Source organism: Thermobia domestica, chromosome 1 (genome assembly GCF_964235325.1).
Source record: "Thermobia domestica chromosome 1, izTheDome1.hap1.1, whole genome shotgun sequence".
Lineage (NCBI taxonomy): Eukaryota > Metazoa > Arthropoda > Insecta > Zygentoma > Lepismatidae > Thermobia > Thermobia domestica.
Genome location: NC_137454.1, coordinates 191,076,545 through 191,097,351, shown reverse-complemented (window position 1 = coordinate 191,097,351; position 20,807 = coordinate 191,076,545). Strand labels below are relative to the sequence as shown.

At 35.8% G+C, this 20,807-nt stretch overlaps 1 protein-coding gene across 5 annotated transcripts in view; it reads right to left on the bottom strand.

The window, feature by feature from the left end:
- The window catches only part of Haspin (haspin), a 152,513-nt gene that overhangs the window by 96,308 nt on the left and 35,398 nt on the right, over window positions 1-20,807 (bottom strand). For 4 of the 5 annotated variants that reach the window (XM_081767536.1, XM_081767535.1, XM_081767546.1 and 1 more), the window contains 2 exons: window positions 8,434-8,799; window positions 2,348-2,496 (listed from right to left, as the gene is read on the bottom strand). In XM_081767536.1, coding sequence (XP_081623662.1) covers window positions 2,348-2,496; window positions 8,434-8,792 — 508 coding nt within the window. In that variant the 5' untranslated portion in view covers window positions 8,793-8,799. Of the gene's footprint in view, window positions 1-2,347; window positions 2,497-8,433; window positions 8,800-20,807 lie in introns of those variants that run through there. The other variant, XM_081767544.1, reaches the window with a different exon arrangement.

Below are 20,807 nucleotides of genomic sequence, written 5' to 3'. Positions count from 1 at the left end.
GACATTATGGTTGAATTTCTAAAGTTAAGAATTTTGAAGAAATTATGAAATAAAATTTTGAGGTTTTTTTGAGAAGACTTCCTACATCGAAATTCCATTGGAAATAAACTAAAACCCACTGAAAACTACAAAATATACTCTTTATTTCCTAAAATAATTAAAATTTTTTACTAAATAAGCAAAATTCTGAAAATAATATTATTACATATATTTGTCGAAGAGTCTATACTTGAATATTATCGTTTCGACGAAATTATGAAAATTTTCCGACTTACTCCTACGGTACCACAATAAATTTCTAGATATTTCTAAAATCTCTACTAAACAAAAAAAATTGTAAATATATACAGGATATTCAAAAATTTCTCGGACCATGTTGCATTATACCAAGGTATAATGTAACAAGCTGAATGTTCTAAAATTACGGATTATGTTCGTGTCGAAAGGTAACTTTATTACAATTATCCGTAGTGAGTGCATATATACGACTGTCTCTATACATGAGATCGTAGATCAGCTTTACTGTTATGAAAATACATTTCTGTTTACATCATAGATGTTGCATTTGAGTTTTATTTTTCTTGGTCCTCCCTTACTACCATGAAGTACGTCTGTTATAATATAGTTAATCTTTTCAATTAAATTGTACGTTAAAAGCTTTCAGGCCAACATATTCCAATGAATAGCGTTTATCTATTTAGTCCTCACATTTTAATGGCTATATAAGACAAGTCTAGTTTACAGTGAGATCTGAACATGATTTGTCGCCTTGAGTCCACGATTACTTATCCACTTCCATAACCTTAGCCATTTATTTAAGATTGGGGAATATCAACTCTGTGACACATGCAGCGGAAGCTGCTGGGTCGATTTTCTCTCTGTATGTATATTTTTTTCCTGGACATAGTGAAACGGAAACAACATAATTCCGATTGATTAACTAATGTCCAATTATTCGTCTTATGTGAATAAGACGGAATACTTAGAGGAAAGCAAATCAGTTTTCAATGAGAACTGCATCCAGAAGTATCAAAGTACGAAACTAAAAGCCACCCACCTCTTCAATCATACAAGAAAACAGTTGTTTTATTACTTCCTATCATTCATTAACTATTTTTTTTATTTATTTTTTTTATTATTATTATTATTTTTTTTATCGTGTTAACATACTTTATAACCACTGAAAGAAGCTGGTTCTTTGATAACGCAATATGACAAATATTTAGAATATTTACAATGTAAATATTTTCGCAAACACAACCATGGGCAAAGAGAATGAGATACAAGACGGACACACAGCTCCTAGTATACAGCCTAGCTGGAAGGCAAATACATAAAGCACAACCAATACTTCACTTATGTTGCAGTATCTTCTGAAGTTCTTACCCTTGGACGCATGTAATATTACCAGACGTATTTTAGGAAGGAAAATACCTATTTCTTCGAGTGTACCACGGGCACAAGCTCTAACCATCTGGTTACACGGGAGCACAGTATGGCAATACTATAAATACAAATGGCCGCGGTGTTTCAGTATTAGAGCGCTCACCTCCGGTATGTGGAGTCCCTAGTTACATCCCAGTTTATCTGTTATGGACAAAACACCATGGGTTCTCCCCCTACCTTTCACTATTTCACTCATTATAGTTATCTCCGTCTCCCACAATTTCAGTGCATAATCGTCGGATGTTAAACTTTAAAACAATAAAAAAGGTAAAGAACTTACTGAATATAAATCAACGGATTACAATTAGTAACGTATGAGTCAAGCATTCGGCATTTCCGCTATCATTTGGTTCAAAGATACAAGTTATGAAACTCACAATGGTTACGTTTTGGACTGATTTATAAATATTGTAATAAAAGAGAGAATTGTGAATTTTGTTTAAATGTCCAAAATAAGGAATTTTAAAGGAACAAATGAATCGAAGACAACGAAGGTAAGAAAACGTGGTCGAATAAAAATAAAATGTGCTTGTCTATTGAAGTTAACGTCCCTTTTCAGTACTGAGGCTATATGAGGCGGAGTTTCTACAGTTTAAGGTGGAATATGAACCACCGTAATGCATTCAAATTTCAATGCCCTCCCTCCAGAATATAACCCTGGACAGTGCGCAACAAAGGCGCGCTGACTAGAAATTAGACTGGCAAGGAGATGAAAATAAATGGAACATACAACTGCCTATGCTTTCTTCCCCTGTCAGATGTAATATATGAAACTGAAAATGTAACTTACGGAAACCTGCACTTTCGTCGCTAAGAAAACTAACGAAATTGTTTGATTCATTTATAACGATTATGAAAAAATGGGTATATTTAGTAACTGAAATTAACAGAATCACCTTACCAGCAAATATTTGATCTTCTGGAAACATACTAAGATTACTGGAACTGGTCACTGAACTGATTACTGAAGAACTTGAGCTTATGGCCTTGGCCAATTTACTTGCTCTGGTCTGCGTTTTATTTCGTCTGCTTGAAACGTCTTTACTTGAACTAAAAAACAGAAGACAAAAGCAACGTTATTACAAAGAACTTTTGGAAATGTTTATGTATATGTACTGAATAAAAGTCAGTTCACTTGGAATCATCTCATACTTTAAGTATATGACAGTATTACATAAATTACAGAATATCCCTATGCACATGTGTTTTGCTTTAAGACGATAGTTTTAACAACAAAGAACTCATCACTAGACTTCGGATTTTTGCATGTTTTTTTTTTCCTGATGTGATATTGATATGCTCTTTAAACAGAAATTAGTTTCAGGTGTTTTGGGGTAAAAGAGCAGAGTTTTATAGTGCATATATTTGCATATTTCGGAGGTTAGTGCATGTTTATGTCGGTACTGCATATAAATGCATATTTAACGGAACAACCAAACTGATAATTTTTAACGTCCACTTTCCTCATAAATGATAATTAAGTTTTTAATATAAATAGACTCAAGATCTTTAAATGGTTTATTGTCGGTTTAGAATATCTTCCACGGTGATGTGAAAGGATAATAAGAAAAGGGGGAGTGATTCATCTTCCCGGCAAATGATGCATGACTGTCGCCTTTTTGGAAGGTGATATATATAACGGTGTCAAATAACCTACAACAAAATTTCAACGTTACCCATCTCGGAAGTTAAAGTTGCTACTATTGTGTGTGTGGATTTGAAATTGTGTGGTTCTGTAGCAGTATAAGAATATCAAAAGAAAAATTTGGGTCCATTTAGTTGTAGTGCGACATCTTCATATTTCAATTTTAACTAGCTTAGAATTTTGTACATTTTTACCATTTTTGTTCATCCAAGCAAAAATTTTGTACTATTCAAATTAATGGAGGAGGGCCATTTCAAAATTTCGGCCACTTCGATCATCTGAAGGGCGATATCTTCAAATTCGAATTTAACTTGCTCAGAATTTTGTTCAATTTTTGTCCACCCAAGAAATAATTTGGTACCATTCAAATAAACGAGGGAATGCTACTTCAAAATTTCGGAGACTTCGATCTCCTGTAGTGCGACATCTTCAAATTTGAATTTTAACTAGCTCAGAATTTTTGTCCACCAAAGAAAAAATTTTGTACCATTCAAATAAACGAGAGAAAGTAATTTCGGTCATTTTGATCATCTGTAGGGCGACATCTTCAAATTCCAATTTTAATTAGCTCAGAACTGTGTCGAATTTTTGAATATTTCTGTACCACCAAGAATAAATGATGTACCATTGAAATAAACCAAGGACGGTCATTTAAAAATTTAGCCACTTGGATCACCTATATTGAGACATTTTCATATTCTAATTCCAACTATCTTGGTGGTACAAAAGTCTACAAAAAGTAGGGAAAATTCTAAGTTAGTTAGGATTCGAATTTAAAGATGTCACACTACTGGTGATCGAAGTGGTCAAAAGTTTAAAATGGCTCTCCTTTGTTAATTTGAATGGTGCAAATTTTTTGATGGTACAAATATGTACGGAAATTGGACACAATTCTGAGGTAATTACAATTCGAATCTGAAAATGTCGCACTACAGGTAATTGAAGTGGCCAATTTTTAATGTTGCAAAATATTTTGTTGGCGGTACATAAATGCAAAAAAATTGAACAAAATTTTAAGCTTTATCATTCCATGCCTCGAGAATAATCCAACAGATAAAAAGATTATTAAACTGTAAGTGACAATGCTAAAAAGGAAATGTAATTTTTACAAAATTATCTTTCCGATCTCCCTCCGTAAGTGGGTGAAGCGGGAATGAATGGTAAAATCTCAAATGAGAACCCCACTTTTACTTGCAATAGGTATGGTTTGTCTGAAACACTTGGGTCTACAAGTGACTGACACTGTAATGAACCAATATTGTGCAGACGACTTTTGGGCAAAACCAACGTTTGTACACATTGTTCTAAAATTGCATTGTTCGACAAATTGGTTTCACATTTCAGTTGATTCATATTTGTACAAATCATGTGATGTTTACTCCATAGGACAGTAATCCAAGTAGAGCAAACATTACAATAGATAATCATTAATCGAATACTTCAGCCGAGCGTTAACGACGAAACAAGTTATTACAAAAGCAATAGCTTCTTTCACCGCTAACCACACATAGGCGAAAATTCAAATAACAACATTAAACTTAAGATTAGGATAAAACTTCAACATCATTTTACCTGAAAATCAACTAGACACTCCAAGAATTCGATTATATCAATATATTGCACCATGCACAACAACATGAAAGCACATGTGACGACTAACTACAGGTGAAATGACGTCCAAGATAGGCATAAATGAAGTTTATATTTAATAATAATTAGGATACGTACATATCTTTATCAATGATAGATAATATTTTAACAACAAATAATGTGGATGTTCCCTATATGTGAAAATATGAATAGATATTTACGATTCTACATTTTGATATGCACTTTTGTAGCAGCGAGTGTGAAAAGGTTCTTTCAGTTTCAATAAATCGGCGCCGGATGAATGCTATGTCACGCAGTTTTCTTCTTGCTCTCGCTGTTCACGTGAGTCCTGCCTACCAGAGTGACGTAAGCACAGGTAGGACTGTGATTGCTGCCGTTGGTTGCCAAGGCCGTCGGCTGCTTCGCTTGTCTCGTAGCTAATATACATCCGTTGCGAGAAAGTACAACGATAAGACACACTGTTTGTTTAGAAATAGCAGCCTTTTTAAAATAAAAGGAATTAAATTGTTTGAGCCAAGTACACTAAAAATAATGCACAAATAAAGTTATGACAATCATTGCCTGCAACCAAAATGGATGGAACCATTTAAGAAGAATTTTACCTACTTTTTTTTCCATTACAGACATCTATCTCTTATAAAAACACATTTCAGATAATTTTGTTGTGTAGATACAATTTGCAAAACCTAAGGTTCTCACTTGCAATTTCACCGTTCTTTCCGGTCCCACTTCACCCACTTACGGAGGACGTTGGAACGATGATTTTGTAGGAATTCGATTTCCTCCTTTGCATTATGGCACTTATAATCTAATCATCTCTGTTGCAACATTTTTCGAGGCGTGGAATGATAAATACCCTCTGTAATTTCCTATAGGAATTTTACTCTGTTCATCCGTTATTATCTTCAACCGTTTTCATATTAATGCTACTGGGCGTTTTATCTGATACAGGCACCATGTCTTGGCGGATATTTTGAAAACGATGACTCATATGAACAATCTTTTGCCACATCGCTTTTTTTGTTTTTAAAGATCTATCGAACGAGGTGTCTCTCGTCCCCATGTTTCCATTTAAAATTTTAAAGTTGAGCCCCGGGCCCCCTTGAAAAGCGACCCTGGGGGGCACCGTGACATCACCATTCGATTTGCCTCATGGTATTTCCTATTTGAGTTTTTATTCAGTTCATTTACGTTTAACCATTTTCGAGATATTTCCGTGGAAAGATTAAAATGAGCCACCCTGTATATAGGTTATATAAGTAGATGTATTTTAATTTCACATAGTGACTGTAAGCTGTTTGAACCCGAAGAAACCAAATGTATTCAAGGAAGCCTTGTACGCTTGCGGAGCTGGAAACATTAAAAGTGATCTTGCGTTTATCAATACTCATTTCAGTTCAATTTCAAAGATCATAACGAGATTAGAAGAGCGATGATTAGGATTTTGTAGTGCATTTGAGTTGTTTGATTCAATAACGAAACAGACGCCACCAAGACCAATCGGACAAGCATTTCTTCTAAACACACAGTCAATAGACGCGAAAAATCCTGGCATAAAATTGTCTAATGTAAATAAAGTGTTCCTGGGAACAACGACACACGAATTTCAGATCTGTCGGCAAGTAACATTGCTTCTTTGAAATACTGTCCCTTAAACGACCCGTGACACGGAAGGAACATTTTTCATGTACAGTAATGTTTTGACTGATAAATGCAGGTTTTTGACACCGAAAAAACCTACATAGTTGTGTATTATAGCATGAATGCATCATAGTTATACACCAAGTAGGATGTAGTTCAAGTAATACAACGTTTTTCTCAAAGATAATAAAATTCCTCATTTAACTCCAGGTTTTGATTGGTTCATATTTACAATTTTTAGTGCATATTTCATATTTTCAGTGCATATTTTCGTGATTTTTAGTGCATATTTTGCCGTTGTTTAGTGCATATCGATCCGAAGTCCACTCATCACTCACTGTTAAAAACACAAGAAGCTTCGTTAAATCTGAGACAGTTTTAGATTATATGTCCTTGGTTTTTGCATATTGTAGTTTCCAGCTAGATTTCATTACAACGCAGTAAACTGCCATATTTTAATGTAAAATTACTTCCAAGTTACTTTAAGAATCATTCACTAAACTTTATTTATGTCAAACTGAAACGGAGTTAAAAGTTTACGCAAGAGAAAGTGTGGTAACTTGAAACTCACCCTATGCTTTATGTCAACTCTCGTTTGTCGCCAATGACCAGTAACAAAAACTGCAGTATGGTGATCGCTAAGTGCTCGGTTTCACTTATTGTAAATTGTGTGAAAAGTGCGTTTGACGTTTCTTTATTAGTATTCAGCGGTGAATGATTTTAAGTGAAAGAAGGAAGTTGACTCGCAAATTTGCATATAGTCATATATTATATGCAAATTATATAGTACACGTAAGAGTTATTCGGCACTGTTTGGCTTCCTTGAATTACTTCTTGGGATTCTAACCAAGATGCACGAATTCATAACGTAATATCATGAAGATAGGTATACGAATGTAAAATTGTTCAAAGTTTAAAATGCACAATTATTTCTTTCAACTTTTCAAAATTTAATGCAAATCTAATTATGTGAGAGAAAATCTTGTATTGTACTAGATATAAAAAAATATACTATTATATATAAAAATGTACTATTGTAAATAAAAAAATACACAAGGAAAATAAATGGTTTAAAACTTATCTTTCAAATGTAGAATATTTTTATACGTTGGCTTAGGCCGTGTTTTTATAAGTGTTAAATTTGAAGTTAAACGATTTCCAGTTGGTAAATTGCAAGGGCAAATCTATTTTTGGGATTAATATAATTTTTCACATAAATTAAAACTATTTAAAAAGATAATGAATTAGAGAAAAATACTAAAAACTACTACGGAATGGAAAGTATTCCTATACAAGAATTATTCTAATTATAATTTTAAGAATACGGTTTGATTTATTTCTTATTCTTATTTCTTAGTTTCGTGAAATACTACTCTTTCCAAGTAACGACAATAAAATACATTATTAATTAAAAGAAAACTGAGTGAGCGACTAAGAGGTTCAAGCTCTTTGCTAAACTCACCCACTTGCTCGAATTTTAGTGAACACCATAGACAATGAAGAATATCAGAAACGTAGAAAGTGTAGACGCACACTTTCTGCGACTACTGCTAGATTTTATATGCAAAATGCTATTAATGAATTAATAATAGTTTTCAAGAGCTTTCCTATACTGTAAAAATTTCAGTACCCAACAATAATGACGTCATAAACTACGCACCCAAATTTCTGTTCGATAAGAAAAGGTTTGACAACCATCATTAGTTTCTTTAATAGTATTTTGTAGATACTATCTGCCTCACTTTCATTTTTTTTCTTTTTCCATTGTGTCTAAGTTGTTCACTAAATTTTTAAAAAGCAGAGGTGAACTTAGCGAAAAGTATTAATGAGAAGGGATCAACAGTAAAGCTACTGCCTCAGTCCTTTGCCACATACAAACACAATATTTTACATATTTACATGCTACATTTAATTATAAACTTTCATTCAACTGCACGTATGTTCACGAGTGAGTATAAAGTCGCAGACAACTGATATATCAGCAGTACTGTCACGAAACTGAATACGTGAAATATTACTGAAAATGGAAGAGAAAATGAATATGATGCATCTCCTTTACTGAAAAATTAAATTTCGAAAAATTATCCTACCTATCTATTTTCAAAAGCCTGTCAAACGTGGACTCCAAAGACCCATCTGTCAGCGACAGTGGAGTAGTTTCTGGAGTTATCAATAGCGTTTTGATCAAACGTTGTGGCAGTCTTTGACGTGTTGACTTATTATTATGTGATTGAACATTTTCCTTATCTGCTTTCTTCTTCTTCTTCGGTTTAAATGTCCTCTTCTCTGCGTAAATTTTTTTCTGTTTCGCAATATTTTCGGCATATAACCTTTCGAACAGAGTCTTCTCTTCTGCAGTCTCATTATCTTCATCTTGCAAAAGAGCCTTCGGTAGCTTCCATCTTCGTCGCCGTTTTACTTTGCCATATGTTTTATCCACAACAGGCATTTTGATACTGAAAATACGAATACAATTTAGCACTTAGCAAGAAATATTGAAATAAACTCAGATATTTCAAATATATATATATATATATTTAAAGAAAAATAGGAAAGAAATGCTAACTACTCACACTATATTCACATACTACACACTTATAACACAAAATGATATGATATTATTTTCATTAGCATTATTATTTTAAACTTGGGAACTAGAATGGGAAAAATCTAATTGCACAAGGATTATATACTCGTTAAGTTAGTCATATATATCAATTTAATGGAAACCAATCACGTGTGGGTTGGCAAGTCAGACGGTAACGGCAACGCCAGGCAGTTGGTGGTAGTGGTGTGTTAGGGTGAAATCTGTACTGCGTTAGGCAATAAAAAAAGGCAGTACAGTAAAGCAGGTAGACGGTGATAGTGTAAAAATGGGTGACCCCTTTGATTTCCAAAGGGAGCAAATTGTTGGCGCTCTGTTATGTGGCAAAAATGGTAAGTGTATAGACTACGTCGCAAAGAACACGTGTCCAGTATAATGACGGCTCACAAAACTCATGGGAAAAACAGATCGATGAAGAGAAATTGGTTGAAGGGAAACCCTCAGTGACAGGTCCTGCCGAGCACTAAAATGACCTGTTATTCAGAACCTTCGTATGAGTGTGGTGTAAGTGACGGAGAAACTCAAGCAGCATCTCCCATAGCCTGTATCGGCAATCACATTCCACCGTGAGTTACATGACATGAACATATAGGATTCGGTTGCACGAACGAAATCCCTGATATAAGGGACAATCGCTTTACCATGATGTTAATGGTGCCATGGACATGCAACATGGACCGCTGATAACTACACTCTGTAAAAAAATAACAGCATCACTTCATACTTTTGTGAATTCTCAAGGATTTTGGATTCAAAACTACATAAAATAAAATAACATTTGGTTTAATTTTAGTTCTTAGTATTTCACGCATGTTTTGTCTACGTAACGGTATTATTTACACAATTACAAGGTAATTACAATATTATACACGGTTTACATGTGATACCTCTGATATACCTACATTTATTATATATGTATACATAGGATTAGCAGTAATGTAATGAATCCGAAATTTATATAGCTGCAGTAAAAACAACTTTTACAAGAAAGAATGATGTGGAAATTAACACTTGTTCTTGTCATTAAGCAGTGTGGCCACCTCTAGCTTTCAACAGTGCTTCCAACCTTCGAGGCATACTGTCAATGAGAGTTTCACAATATATAACATGAATTTCATGAAAGCAAACACGAACAATTGCTACCATAAGTTCCTCTTTTGATCTTAAACTTTGATCAACAAGTCTCCTGCACATAATACCCCATAGGTTTTCATTGGGTTTCTGATCGGGAGAGTCGGGAGGCCAATTCAGTCTCTGTATGTTCATGTCGCGAAACCATTTGTCCACGACCTTTGCACAGTGACTGGTTCCATTATCGTCTTGAAAGATCTTCAGATTACTTCCTGAAAAGTGATCCTGTGCAGTCAATACCAAATCACGATTCAAGATTTGCAGATATTCTTGAGCATTAACACTGTTAATACAAATTTTAATTCTGCCAAAACCCTTCGCAGGAAAGTACACCCACATCATAACTTGCCACAAGACTTTTGTTACAGAAATGCTGGAATTTTCAAGTTCTTCATCTTTCCGTATCCACAATTTCATTGAACTGTCATTCTCCATCAGATTAAACCACGTTTCATCTGAAAAGATCACTTGTTTCTAGTCTTCACTCGTCCACGAACCATAACACATGCAAAATTCATCCCACCTCGGTTTTTTTTTTTTTTTTTTTAATCTGTAACTTCCTTTGTAACACCTTATTCCTTTAATCGGTACACTACAGAAGAATGGCTAATGGTAAAGTCGTGGCAAAAACAATAAAACTCTTCGTGGATAGTATCGGCAATGTCCGAACAGTCGTATCCTCTTACTAGTGACATTGTAAGTAAATGTGTGTTCACCAACGTTGCCATAGTTTTGGTCTCCGGAAAACTCTGATTTATGACTTACACATGTGGGTTTAGGTGGTCACTTTCCACTTTCCTCTCTTTTTTTCACCCCCCCCCCCTCCTTCCCGTGGGTTTGGGATTCCACTTTGCTCTTTTCTCTCCCTCGCCAACGAAAAGTACATGTTCTATTTTGTGTTAATGCTAGAAAAAAAAAAAAGTTTCAAGTACACAGTGGCGGCAGAAGGCGGTATACGGACAAAATCTCGCGGCCGAAACATCGCCGCCCAAAATCTCGCCGGCCAAAACCTCGCGGGACAAAATCTCGCGTGGCCAAAACCTCGCCGCCCAAAACCTCGTGGGACAAAATCTCGCCGGGCCAAAACCTCGCGGGACAAAATCTCGCCGGGCAAAACCTCGCCGCGAATGAAACTTTTCTTTAAAATTTACCCAATGTGTTCCCTAATATGCAATTCCACATTACAAATAATAATAATAATATACAAAACATCGTGTGCGTGAGCTTTCTCGGGTTATTCCCGTTTTCTCCCACTTTCTTTAATCGATCATTTCCTTCATCCTGGTCATCTACGTCTCTTTTAACCTATAGGACATAATCAAGGGACGTCGTAAAAACTCATATATTGTTTCATATTTTCATAAATATTATTAGATTTTTGTTAAAATTTTAAGTCTTTGGATGTTCCAAAGTTCACGAAACTAACCTCGTTAGTTGTCATTACTTTCCTTATGCAGACTTTCTTTCCCTATAACCAGTTTAAAAACATCCTGTCGCACTACCTTCACATTGAAATCCTCTAATACAGAAATAGAATTTTCATATGGTATCGCGGGACTTGGTCAAATACCCGTGATACTTCTTCTGAAACAGCTTCTTTTATACCGTCATTCTTATCATCTGTTGGAACATCTACATTTTGGTCAGGCGAGATTTTGGGTATGGCGATATTTTGGGGCGCGAGGTCAAAACCCAAAATCCCCCTCCACCTCCCCCTTTTCCATTGGTGTGTGTTTAAACCATCTTAATTTGGGATATGTTAAATAAATGGGGGTGACATTCAGCATATATATCATATATATACAGGATATATTCATTTTTAAACAAGGGGCATCACAGAAAAAGGATTAGGAATAGTGTAACGGAAACTACAACCCATGACAGAAATGACATAATCTTAAGAACAAACAAAACAACAAAGAATCCAGAATTTATACGACACCTAACATGGAACATCCGTAAAGTGTTGCACGCCGATTTCAACGAAATTTTGCAGGTAGATACTAGACACAAAATAAAGTGACCCGTATTTTTTCGTTTCTGCGGAAAAAACGGTTTTAAGGGGCCTAATCCCCTCCCGAAGTATTTTCTAAAAAGCTTGAAATCTCCAAAAGAACATGAGCAATTTGCAGAAAAAGGCGTATACACATACTAGATAGAAAATTAAGGAATACGGTTTTTTTTTTCTTTTGTGTGAAAAAACGGTTGCAGGGGGAACAGCGGCCCCCATTTAAATATCTCCAAAAATAATGACAAAGGCCAAAATCGAAAAAGGGCACATGCGATTCCAAGAAAACCACACATTCAGGTACTAGACTTAAAAGTAAGGAACACGTATTGTTTCGTTTCTGCGGAAAACGGTATGAAGGGGCCTAAGCCCCTCCCGGAATATTTTCAAAAAAGCTCGAAATCTCCAAAAGGACAGGAATAATTTGCAGAAAAAGACGTATGTACATACTAGATATACAAGTAAAATATACGTATTTGCTATTTCCTGCGGAAAAACTGTTGCAAGGAGAGTCACATCCCCACCAAATTCATCCAAATAGTTTACAAAGATCACAATCCACAAATAATAGAAGTGCAATGAAGAAATACATATTACAAGTACTATCCACCACTTTATAACACAGACCAACAGTTTTTTTTTTTTTTTATTTTTTTTAAAGCACAATATCTTACGCAACAAATGTGTCACAATAATGACATTCCACAAAAAAAAAAAAAAATGCTTTAAACAAAGTGATCTCTTACACCAACCACAACGAATCACAGCAACCTGTCCACAAATGTCACATGTCGGGATGTGATTCGTGGAAAAGGAGAACTCTGCTGGGGTCTAAAATTGTGCCGGTTTGTCTGTTGTATAGTCAATGTGATACCACGCATATTTGATGACATCTTTGTATCTTGGAGAGGAGAATTGATTATGTGTCAGAGATTGTAGTTTGATTATGTTATCCCGTAGATGCAAATTAATATCAGACTGTTATAAGATAACAGTGTCCGAAAAGCGGCGCACAAATGTCTTCCACAAGCGAAAAAAGTACATATCTAGTGGTTGCAGCTTTCAAGTTGAACCTTGAGGTATTGTAAGTAGCACCGTATTTTTCTCTTCCGGTTCAATGGAGTGTATGGTATTTTCACAATGTCCACTCCAAGCGTCCAATAGAACTGTTTGACGCTGTGTTGTAGGAAAATACATGTGCTCTAGCCAACGACGATAAAGTTCCTTTGTGAGTTTTCCTGATTTTGAGGCGGTAAGATATACGTTACGGGGGCGAAACACAGTGTTGTGCACGCGTGGGCCGAACTCACCAGTTGGCTCCTTCAGAACAATGAGTAATGGTGCTAGCAAAGCACCATCGGCAGAGATGGTCGGTTGTATTGTATAACTGTGTGTTGTCGCACTCGCGGATCGGACAACTGTTTCCAATTTCTTCATTCCCTGAGCAGCCAAGGTTCGACCGCCATGCATTTCTAGTTGGAAACTACTTTGATCGGAGTTGTACACATTACCTGGGCCGAATTGGATAATATGGCGTTTTACATTGTCAATAAAGGCATTTACGGTTCTCAATATGTCCTCTTTAGCTTCAGACGTATGTGTCGTAGATATAAATTTCGTCACCTTTCGCGATACGATTTTATGTGTTGTTTTAAACTCCCACAGCCAGGTATTTGATGCCTTAAATGATGAAAGGTGAAATCTATTGTTGGCCTGCAGAGCCCATCGTCGTAGATCAACATCGTGTACTGGAAAGTGTGCCTCACGAGCGTCTTGGAATTGCCGAAGAACGTATTGAGATACCTGCGATATCTTATCCTTCCGTGTTCCTCCACTAATGACTTGCTTTTCCCAGCGTTCTAGCTGCTGCCTTGAGGTTACCTTTCTAAATTTTGCTTGGACGGATCGAAGGGATAGCGGTCTTTTAATACCACTTCTCCAGTGGTTGACTGCCTTTTGTTTGTATGCAAAGATGATGTCTGCTTGACCATGTATGGTTGTGCCGCCATCACACTCTTCTATGTCGTCATCCACAGGAGAATATTGGGCGGTATTCTCTTCCATGTCGTCCTTCTGAATTGCTAATGTTAATATTTCTTCTGTGTCCAACGTAACCATATCGTCCATGCAGTATTCCAGCAAGCATTGCAATATGCGTGCTGTATCCCTTTGCTGCGCTGTTATTGGCGACTCTGGTCGATGTATCACTTCAAAAGCAACAAACAGTAAATGCAGAATGTTAGCGGGATTCATGCTGGATTTCTCTTCTTTAACACGCTGATGGAACGACGAATTTATATCATACACATATGAGTATCTGACGCAATGTACTCAACTTTTTGATTACTTATTATGTACACAAGGTAGATATTGATATCTCATTTTGCACGTGTGGCTCATTATCTTGAAGTGTTCTTTTGTGGCAAGTATTCTGAAGAACGGTTTCAAAGGTTGAGTGCATATAATTGGGCAGCAGAAGATATCAAACTGTATTATGAAATATGTATAATGTTATCTTGCAGTAGCAAGCCTACGAGGTGGTCATGCTCATCGCTGCATATAATAAGTTCGAGCGATAGTAATTTTATCTGTGTGTGCAAAACATATGACCGATAACTGACAAGACGGTGTGCAATTATACTTATCTGGCCCTTGGCTTGTGCAATAACTTGTTTACTTGTGATAATGATACATGAATGCCACAAAAGAACACTTCAAGATAATGAGCCACACGTGCAAAATGAGATATCAATATCTACCTTGTGTACATAATAATTAATCAAAAAGTTGAGTACATTGCGTCAGATACTCATATGTGTATGATATAAATTCGTTGTTCCATCAACGTGTTAAAGAGAAATCCAGCATGAATCCCGCTAACATTCTGCATTTCCGCTAACATTCCTGCTTGAACTCGTACAGCATATACGCCCTTACGACGCTCTTTGGAGATCCCATGTTCACTCTGTCCTTACGTAAGTTCACGGTGTAACTAAACTGCCACAACCAGGTAGTGTGTTGGATATACCCCACACAAACAACTGATCTTCGCCTTATCTTCATTTGCATTCAACTCACGTTATGAGGGCCATTTGAACACAGACGTCCACAAAAAGCGACATAACTTTATTGGTTATCTTTATAAAGCTTTATGTACGTTCATCACTTCTTTGTGATCTTTTCTTGAACTGATAAATAAAATAGTGATATTTCAGGAAGCAAGCTAGAAGAATGTAGACAACATAATATACTTCGACTTTTCTTTTATCTATATTTTAATCTACACTCAGATTTTTCCTTTAAATTTCTCTGAAGTAATTCTTATTCATATTTTAATCCACATACATTTTTTCCTTTGAATTTCTTTGGGGCCCCAACAGAGTGAAACTGATTTTACTTATTTTCACCTACATTCAGCTTTTTTCTTAAAATTTTTTTGGGGCCCCCAAGAGAGTGAAACGTTTGTCTACATTCAGCTTTTCCTTTAAATTTCTTTGGGAGCCCAAAAGATAATAAAACTGTTATTTTATTTGTTTTTAATCTACATTCAGTTTTTCTTTAAATTTTTTTTTAGGTCCCCAAGAGTGAGGCCCTAACCTATACGTTGTTTAGCTTATTCGGAAATCTGGCACTGATTAGTTTTATTAGACAGATGTTTTTGTTGTTTCATCTGTTATTTGGTGTGATATTGATCAACAATTAATCAATATTTACTTTTACTTTTAGGGAAGCTGTGAATTATAAACCTTGACGGCCCTTGTACCTCACGCTAAGTTTCTTTAGTAATTACTTTTTACTTACCGTCCGGGGGCCCCCATAAAGTGGAGCCCGGGGCGGGGCCACCGCTCGCCCCGCCCTTACGCCGCCACTGCAAGTACACTACCACATCAATATTTTAATATTTCAAAATACACCATATTTTATTGTTTGATCTATCTATAGCAAGAAATCATATGTAATATTTACTATTTAATGCAAATGTCATAATTTATTCTTAAAAGTACGTTTTAAAATGCAATATATACACCACTTTAAACTATTAAGAAGAATGAATTTTGTTATTTATTTATTTTGCTTATTTCAATTTTGTTTCAATAAAATTAAGAATATTAACTAAATAAACTGTACTACCGTTCTGTTTAACAGAATCTCCGGTTTAGCATAATCCTTAAAAGAAATAAGCATTTACTCGTGCACGACTTTTATTTTTAAAACACCAACAATGAATAAAATATTTGCTTTTAAATGAGTAAAACAAGAAACGGCTTTTTGCAATCGATTTAGTGTCCCAAGAATACGTTTCAATCTCCTTCTTGAATTCGCATAGTTTGGAAGATTTAATTACAGTGAAACGATACTTACTTGTTATGTCATCAAAATGTATATGCGAAAGTGGAGGAATAGGGTTTAAAATGCATGTCAAGAATGGGATATTTCGCGACATGTTAGGGAGATGAAACAGTATATAAACTCATTATTAAAAGTAAGTGAACACTTGTTCCAGCATTTTGTGAAATTCCGTTTTAAGAGGAAAAATTCTATAATTATTTTCTCAATATGTAATAAAAGATACAGGCCACTCCACTAAATTTTCTCACTCCAATTTCTTAAAGTATTCAATATTATGCTGCAGTTATTGCTTAAACATGAAATACGAGCGACATTATGTTTTAAGGAAATTTCATTCGAGGAAAATTACCTACATGAACTTTTTATAAGTGACAAATGGCACCCTCGTATATCAGGGTTATTAATTGAATAATTATTTGTGAGGTATCAACAAAATGATTTGCGCCAACATTACAGAATTATTAATGATATCTAAACAAAATCGATTGGGTTGCTTTTGAGAATATCATCCAATAATAAACTCACTCCTATTAAGAAACTACCCCTCGCGGATTTATTCGGGAGAAATTACTTAACCTTATTATAGGGTTATTAATCAAACTATTATATATCGCCTGTTTCGTATTTGAAAAATCGTCCGAAAAAAACTCACTCCAAAAGTGAACTACCCCTTGCTGATTTTTCAGGATAAATGAGTTATCCCACATTATCAGATTGTTATGAATCATGTATTTATGAAACATGAAAAAATCGTTAGAGGCGTTTCCGAGAAAATCACAAATTTTGATTTTCATGTTCAGTAAACTACTCGTAGTTTTGGCTGTTTCAAGCTTAAACCGAAACAAAACCAGTTAACCGAGTCGTGGGTCAATGAAAAGTTGACCCATGACCCATACCCCACCGTGAACCACTCTGACCCGCCACCCACCATGAACCACTACGACCCACCACCCACCATGAACTACTACGACCCACCACCCACCATGAACCACTTACCCACGAAAACAAGTTGTCATCAACTCTGACACTTGATCCACGGCCTCTTCTCTACCGACTAAAGAGTTTACACTTAGAACCAGGTTGTGAAATTCTAACTAATTGGAGTTTGAATTTCTAAAGGTCAATCGCTCAAGCACCGATCTGTCACAATAACGACGGATCTGATCTTTACGATATAAAATGGTAAAGTGTTTGTTATGGGTATACACAATCCAAAAATGCATATTACATCAGTTTTCAATGGGTATGCAGAGTATTCCGTGCAGGGTATAATTCTCAAATATCCTCTCAATACAATTTTCAGATAAACCTTGATTTCAAGGAGGGTCCAAAGGAGGAATTGTGTAGACATGCCTTCCTTTACGCTGATAAAAACCGCCACTTTGATTTCTCGAATTCCAAATAGGGCATCTTAAAATTTATTATTTTCGCGATTTTGGACAACCATAGCTCTGAAACTATGCAATTTTTCCCGCAGGTCCATAGGAACTTTTTTACTTATTTTGATGTGAGAAATCACCTCTTACAGTCTGTCGGTCTAATTCATTAACACCCTGGGAAATAGTGAACTATAGAGGTTTTATCTCCAAATTTGAACTACATAATGGCACTTGATTTCACGAGACAATGGTAACATCAACTACAATCTAGGTACTAGACGAGTTCCACCATAGTTTGAATGGGACAGTGGGTTTTGTGAAGTGGCACGGATTCTTGAAATTGGACAGGAAGTGTGGCAAATGTAGAAAGGCATAGAAAATAAAGAAATGGAGGACAGTTACATGTGCAAATGTGAGCATCGTATTAATGATATGAATTGTCATTGGCAAATGACGGCAGTGATTTTCTTTTTTTTCAAGGACACAGTTATTGATGGAAAAGGTGTTTTTATTTATAATGTATTCGTGCAAAATTACAAAAGATAGGGAAGGCCTATTGCTTATACAAGGCCTCTACGAGAAACGAGACAGTGGCCCATAGTTTCCTCAATTCAGTGTCAGAATTATACAAATCGTGAAGCGAAGTAAGTGCAGTAAATGTGTTAAGAAAGCAACTGACCTAATGCTTTTTTTTTTTTTTTTTTTTTTTTTTTTTTTTTTTTTGCAAGATTCTCTTTTACGCGTCTGCTCTCTCCGGACACATCACTACCGCCAGGGCCACCCTGCTGCGCTCCCATTCTGACTCGGTTAGATAGCATTCGTGCTTTTTAATGGCCACCTAGAAGAGGCTGGTTGTGGTTTTTACACTAGTTTTTCTTATATACTTCCTCACGCCGTATTGGCTAAATTGCCGCAGATGGCGGCCCCGGATTAGGGTTGCCTGACATTCAGGTTTTCCGTGACAGTCTCGGTTTTCAACGAAAGAATTAACTGTCCCGTCCCGGTTTTCGTTCTTCAGATTGAAAAAATGTCAGCCTCCAAGAACTAGGATGTCTCACCTAAAAACGGAAAACATTCGATGACTTGTGCAGCTACTCTCATCAATTAATTTTACTAAACAAACAACAAGGAGTTTGAAAATCACATCCATTCCTTCGTCCTATGGGTTGTTTGCTTTTAGAGGAAAAAGGAATTAAAAAAATATATTCAAGAGGAGGCATAATATGTTCTGGCAATAAGTTCTTGAATATCACTTTCAATATAAAACATCGCCTTTTTCCAGGTGTCAGGCTTTAACTATTAGTTATTTTATACTTTAATCGGCAGCGCAGTAGTGCTGCATTGTTGGAATTTCAATCAACAGTGGCGATACTGCTCTGAGTTGTTTCATGTTAAACGTATTTAAATTGTCTATTTCGTCCCGTTCCGTCTTGTGAGGCACAATTTTACAATCAAGCGTTTTATCCAGTCCAGTGGGTATACTACACAAGTCTGTGCAAGTTTAATGAAGTGAAGTGATTTGAATTTCTTTGTTGGTGTAGAATGAAATCAACGTTCTTGTTTCACACTGCTGGTGTCTGGAGTTTAAAGTATTTCAACCATGCCCAAGCGCAAGTATTCTTTTACGGAAAAATATTGAGTGGAATATTTATAAAATGAGGAAGAAATGACCATGCAGTGGAGAGTAAAATATGTAAGTGTTACACATTAATATACGGTAGCGCATATGGGAAGAGCGGATAACAAAGACCACATAGCACACGAAACGCATAAATCAAACATGTATTCAGCTAGCACTTCAGAAAGACTGGACAGTCACTTTGTTCCCAAATCTTCTGAACAGGAAACAATGGTACAAGTAGTTGAACTAACAATATGCTTTCATACAATGGAACGTCATATGTCATTTAAATCGATGGATTGTACTAGTAAGTTAAATTCTAAACTTTTAGTGATTCCAAAACAGCAATAAACATCGCTTTAGGGAGAACTAAAGCAACAGCGATAGGAAAATCCATTTTGACTCCTGACACTACGAAACAAATAGACTATATGATGATATAGGAAGTGCCCACTATTTTGGTATTGCTACCGACGGTAGTAATGACGCAGAGAAAATCTTCCCGTGGATTGTTCAATAGTTACTCCAAAAAATGAAGTGAAATTTTTGAGTTTTACGTCCCACGGTTATGCCGGTTAGGCTAAAGGAGACGGTGATTATGAGAAATTAATGAAATGGTGGAATGAAGAAAGGAGGAGGAAACGGGAGAACCCCGAGAAAACCCACGCACACGGTGTTTGTCCACTACAAAGTTCACTTGGCGGAAGCTGGGATCGAACCCGGGACCCCAAGCACCAGAGGTGAGCGCTCTACTACTGAGCCACCGCGGCCCCTCCAAAAAATGACATTACCCTAAAACTGCTTGAACTAAATTCGTTTAAAAATGAAACAGCCTGTGAAATAAGCAATTACTGCGTTAATACATTAGAAGAAAATAACATTGATAAGAGTAAATCAGGCCCGAATTTAGGTAAATGCTATTCTATGCTCAAGCACAGGACGGCAGAATTTAGGGGGCGGCAAAATTTTGGATTTTTTAAGATTCACAATAAAGTAATATTTAAAAGTAGCAACCTGCAAAGTCCCGCGCAAGTGCGAGAAAATATGTTATTGTGTTTAATTCGCTCTAGTTACTAATTAGTAGGGTTAGGATTTTATTGCACTATAAATGTGGGGAAAATGCAAAATAAAAAATGCAATTATGCACAAAAAATTTAAAAAAATGCACTATAATTTTAAAAAAATGCTTTCACAGAGAATCATCCGTTACTATTTATTAGTGCATTACCTATATATAAACAACAAAACAATATGAAGGTTGTTTTCGAACTGGAATGCATGGCAGTTGTCTGCAAATAACGATTTGTACATTGAAAAGGTTCTTTCAGTTTCTACAGAAACCACCGTAGCATATTCGAAATAGACCATAT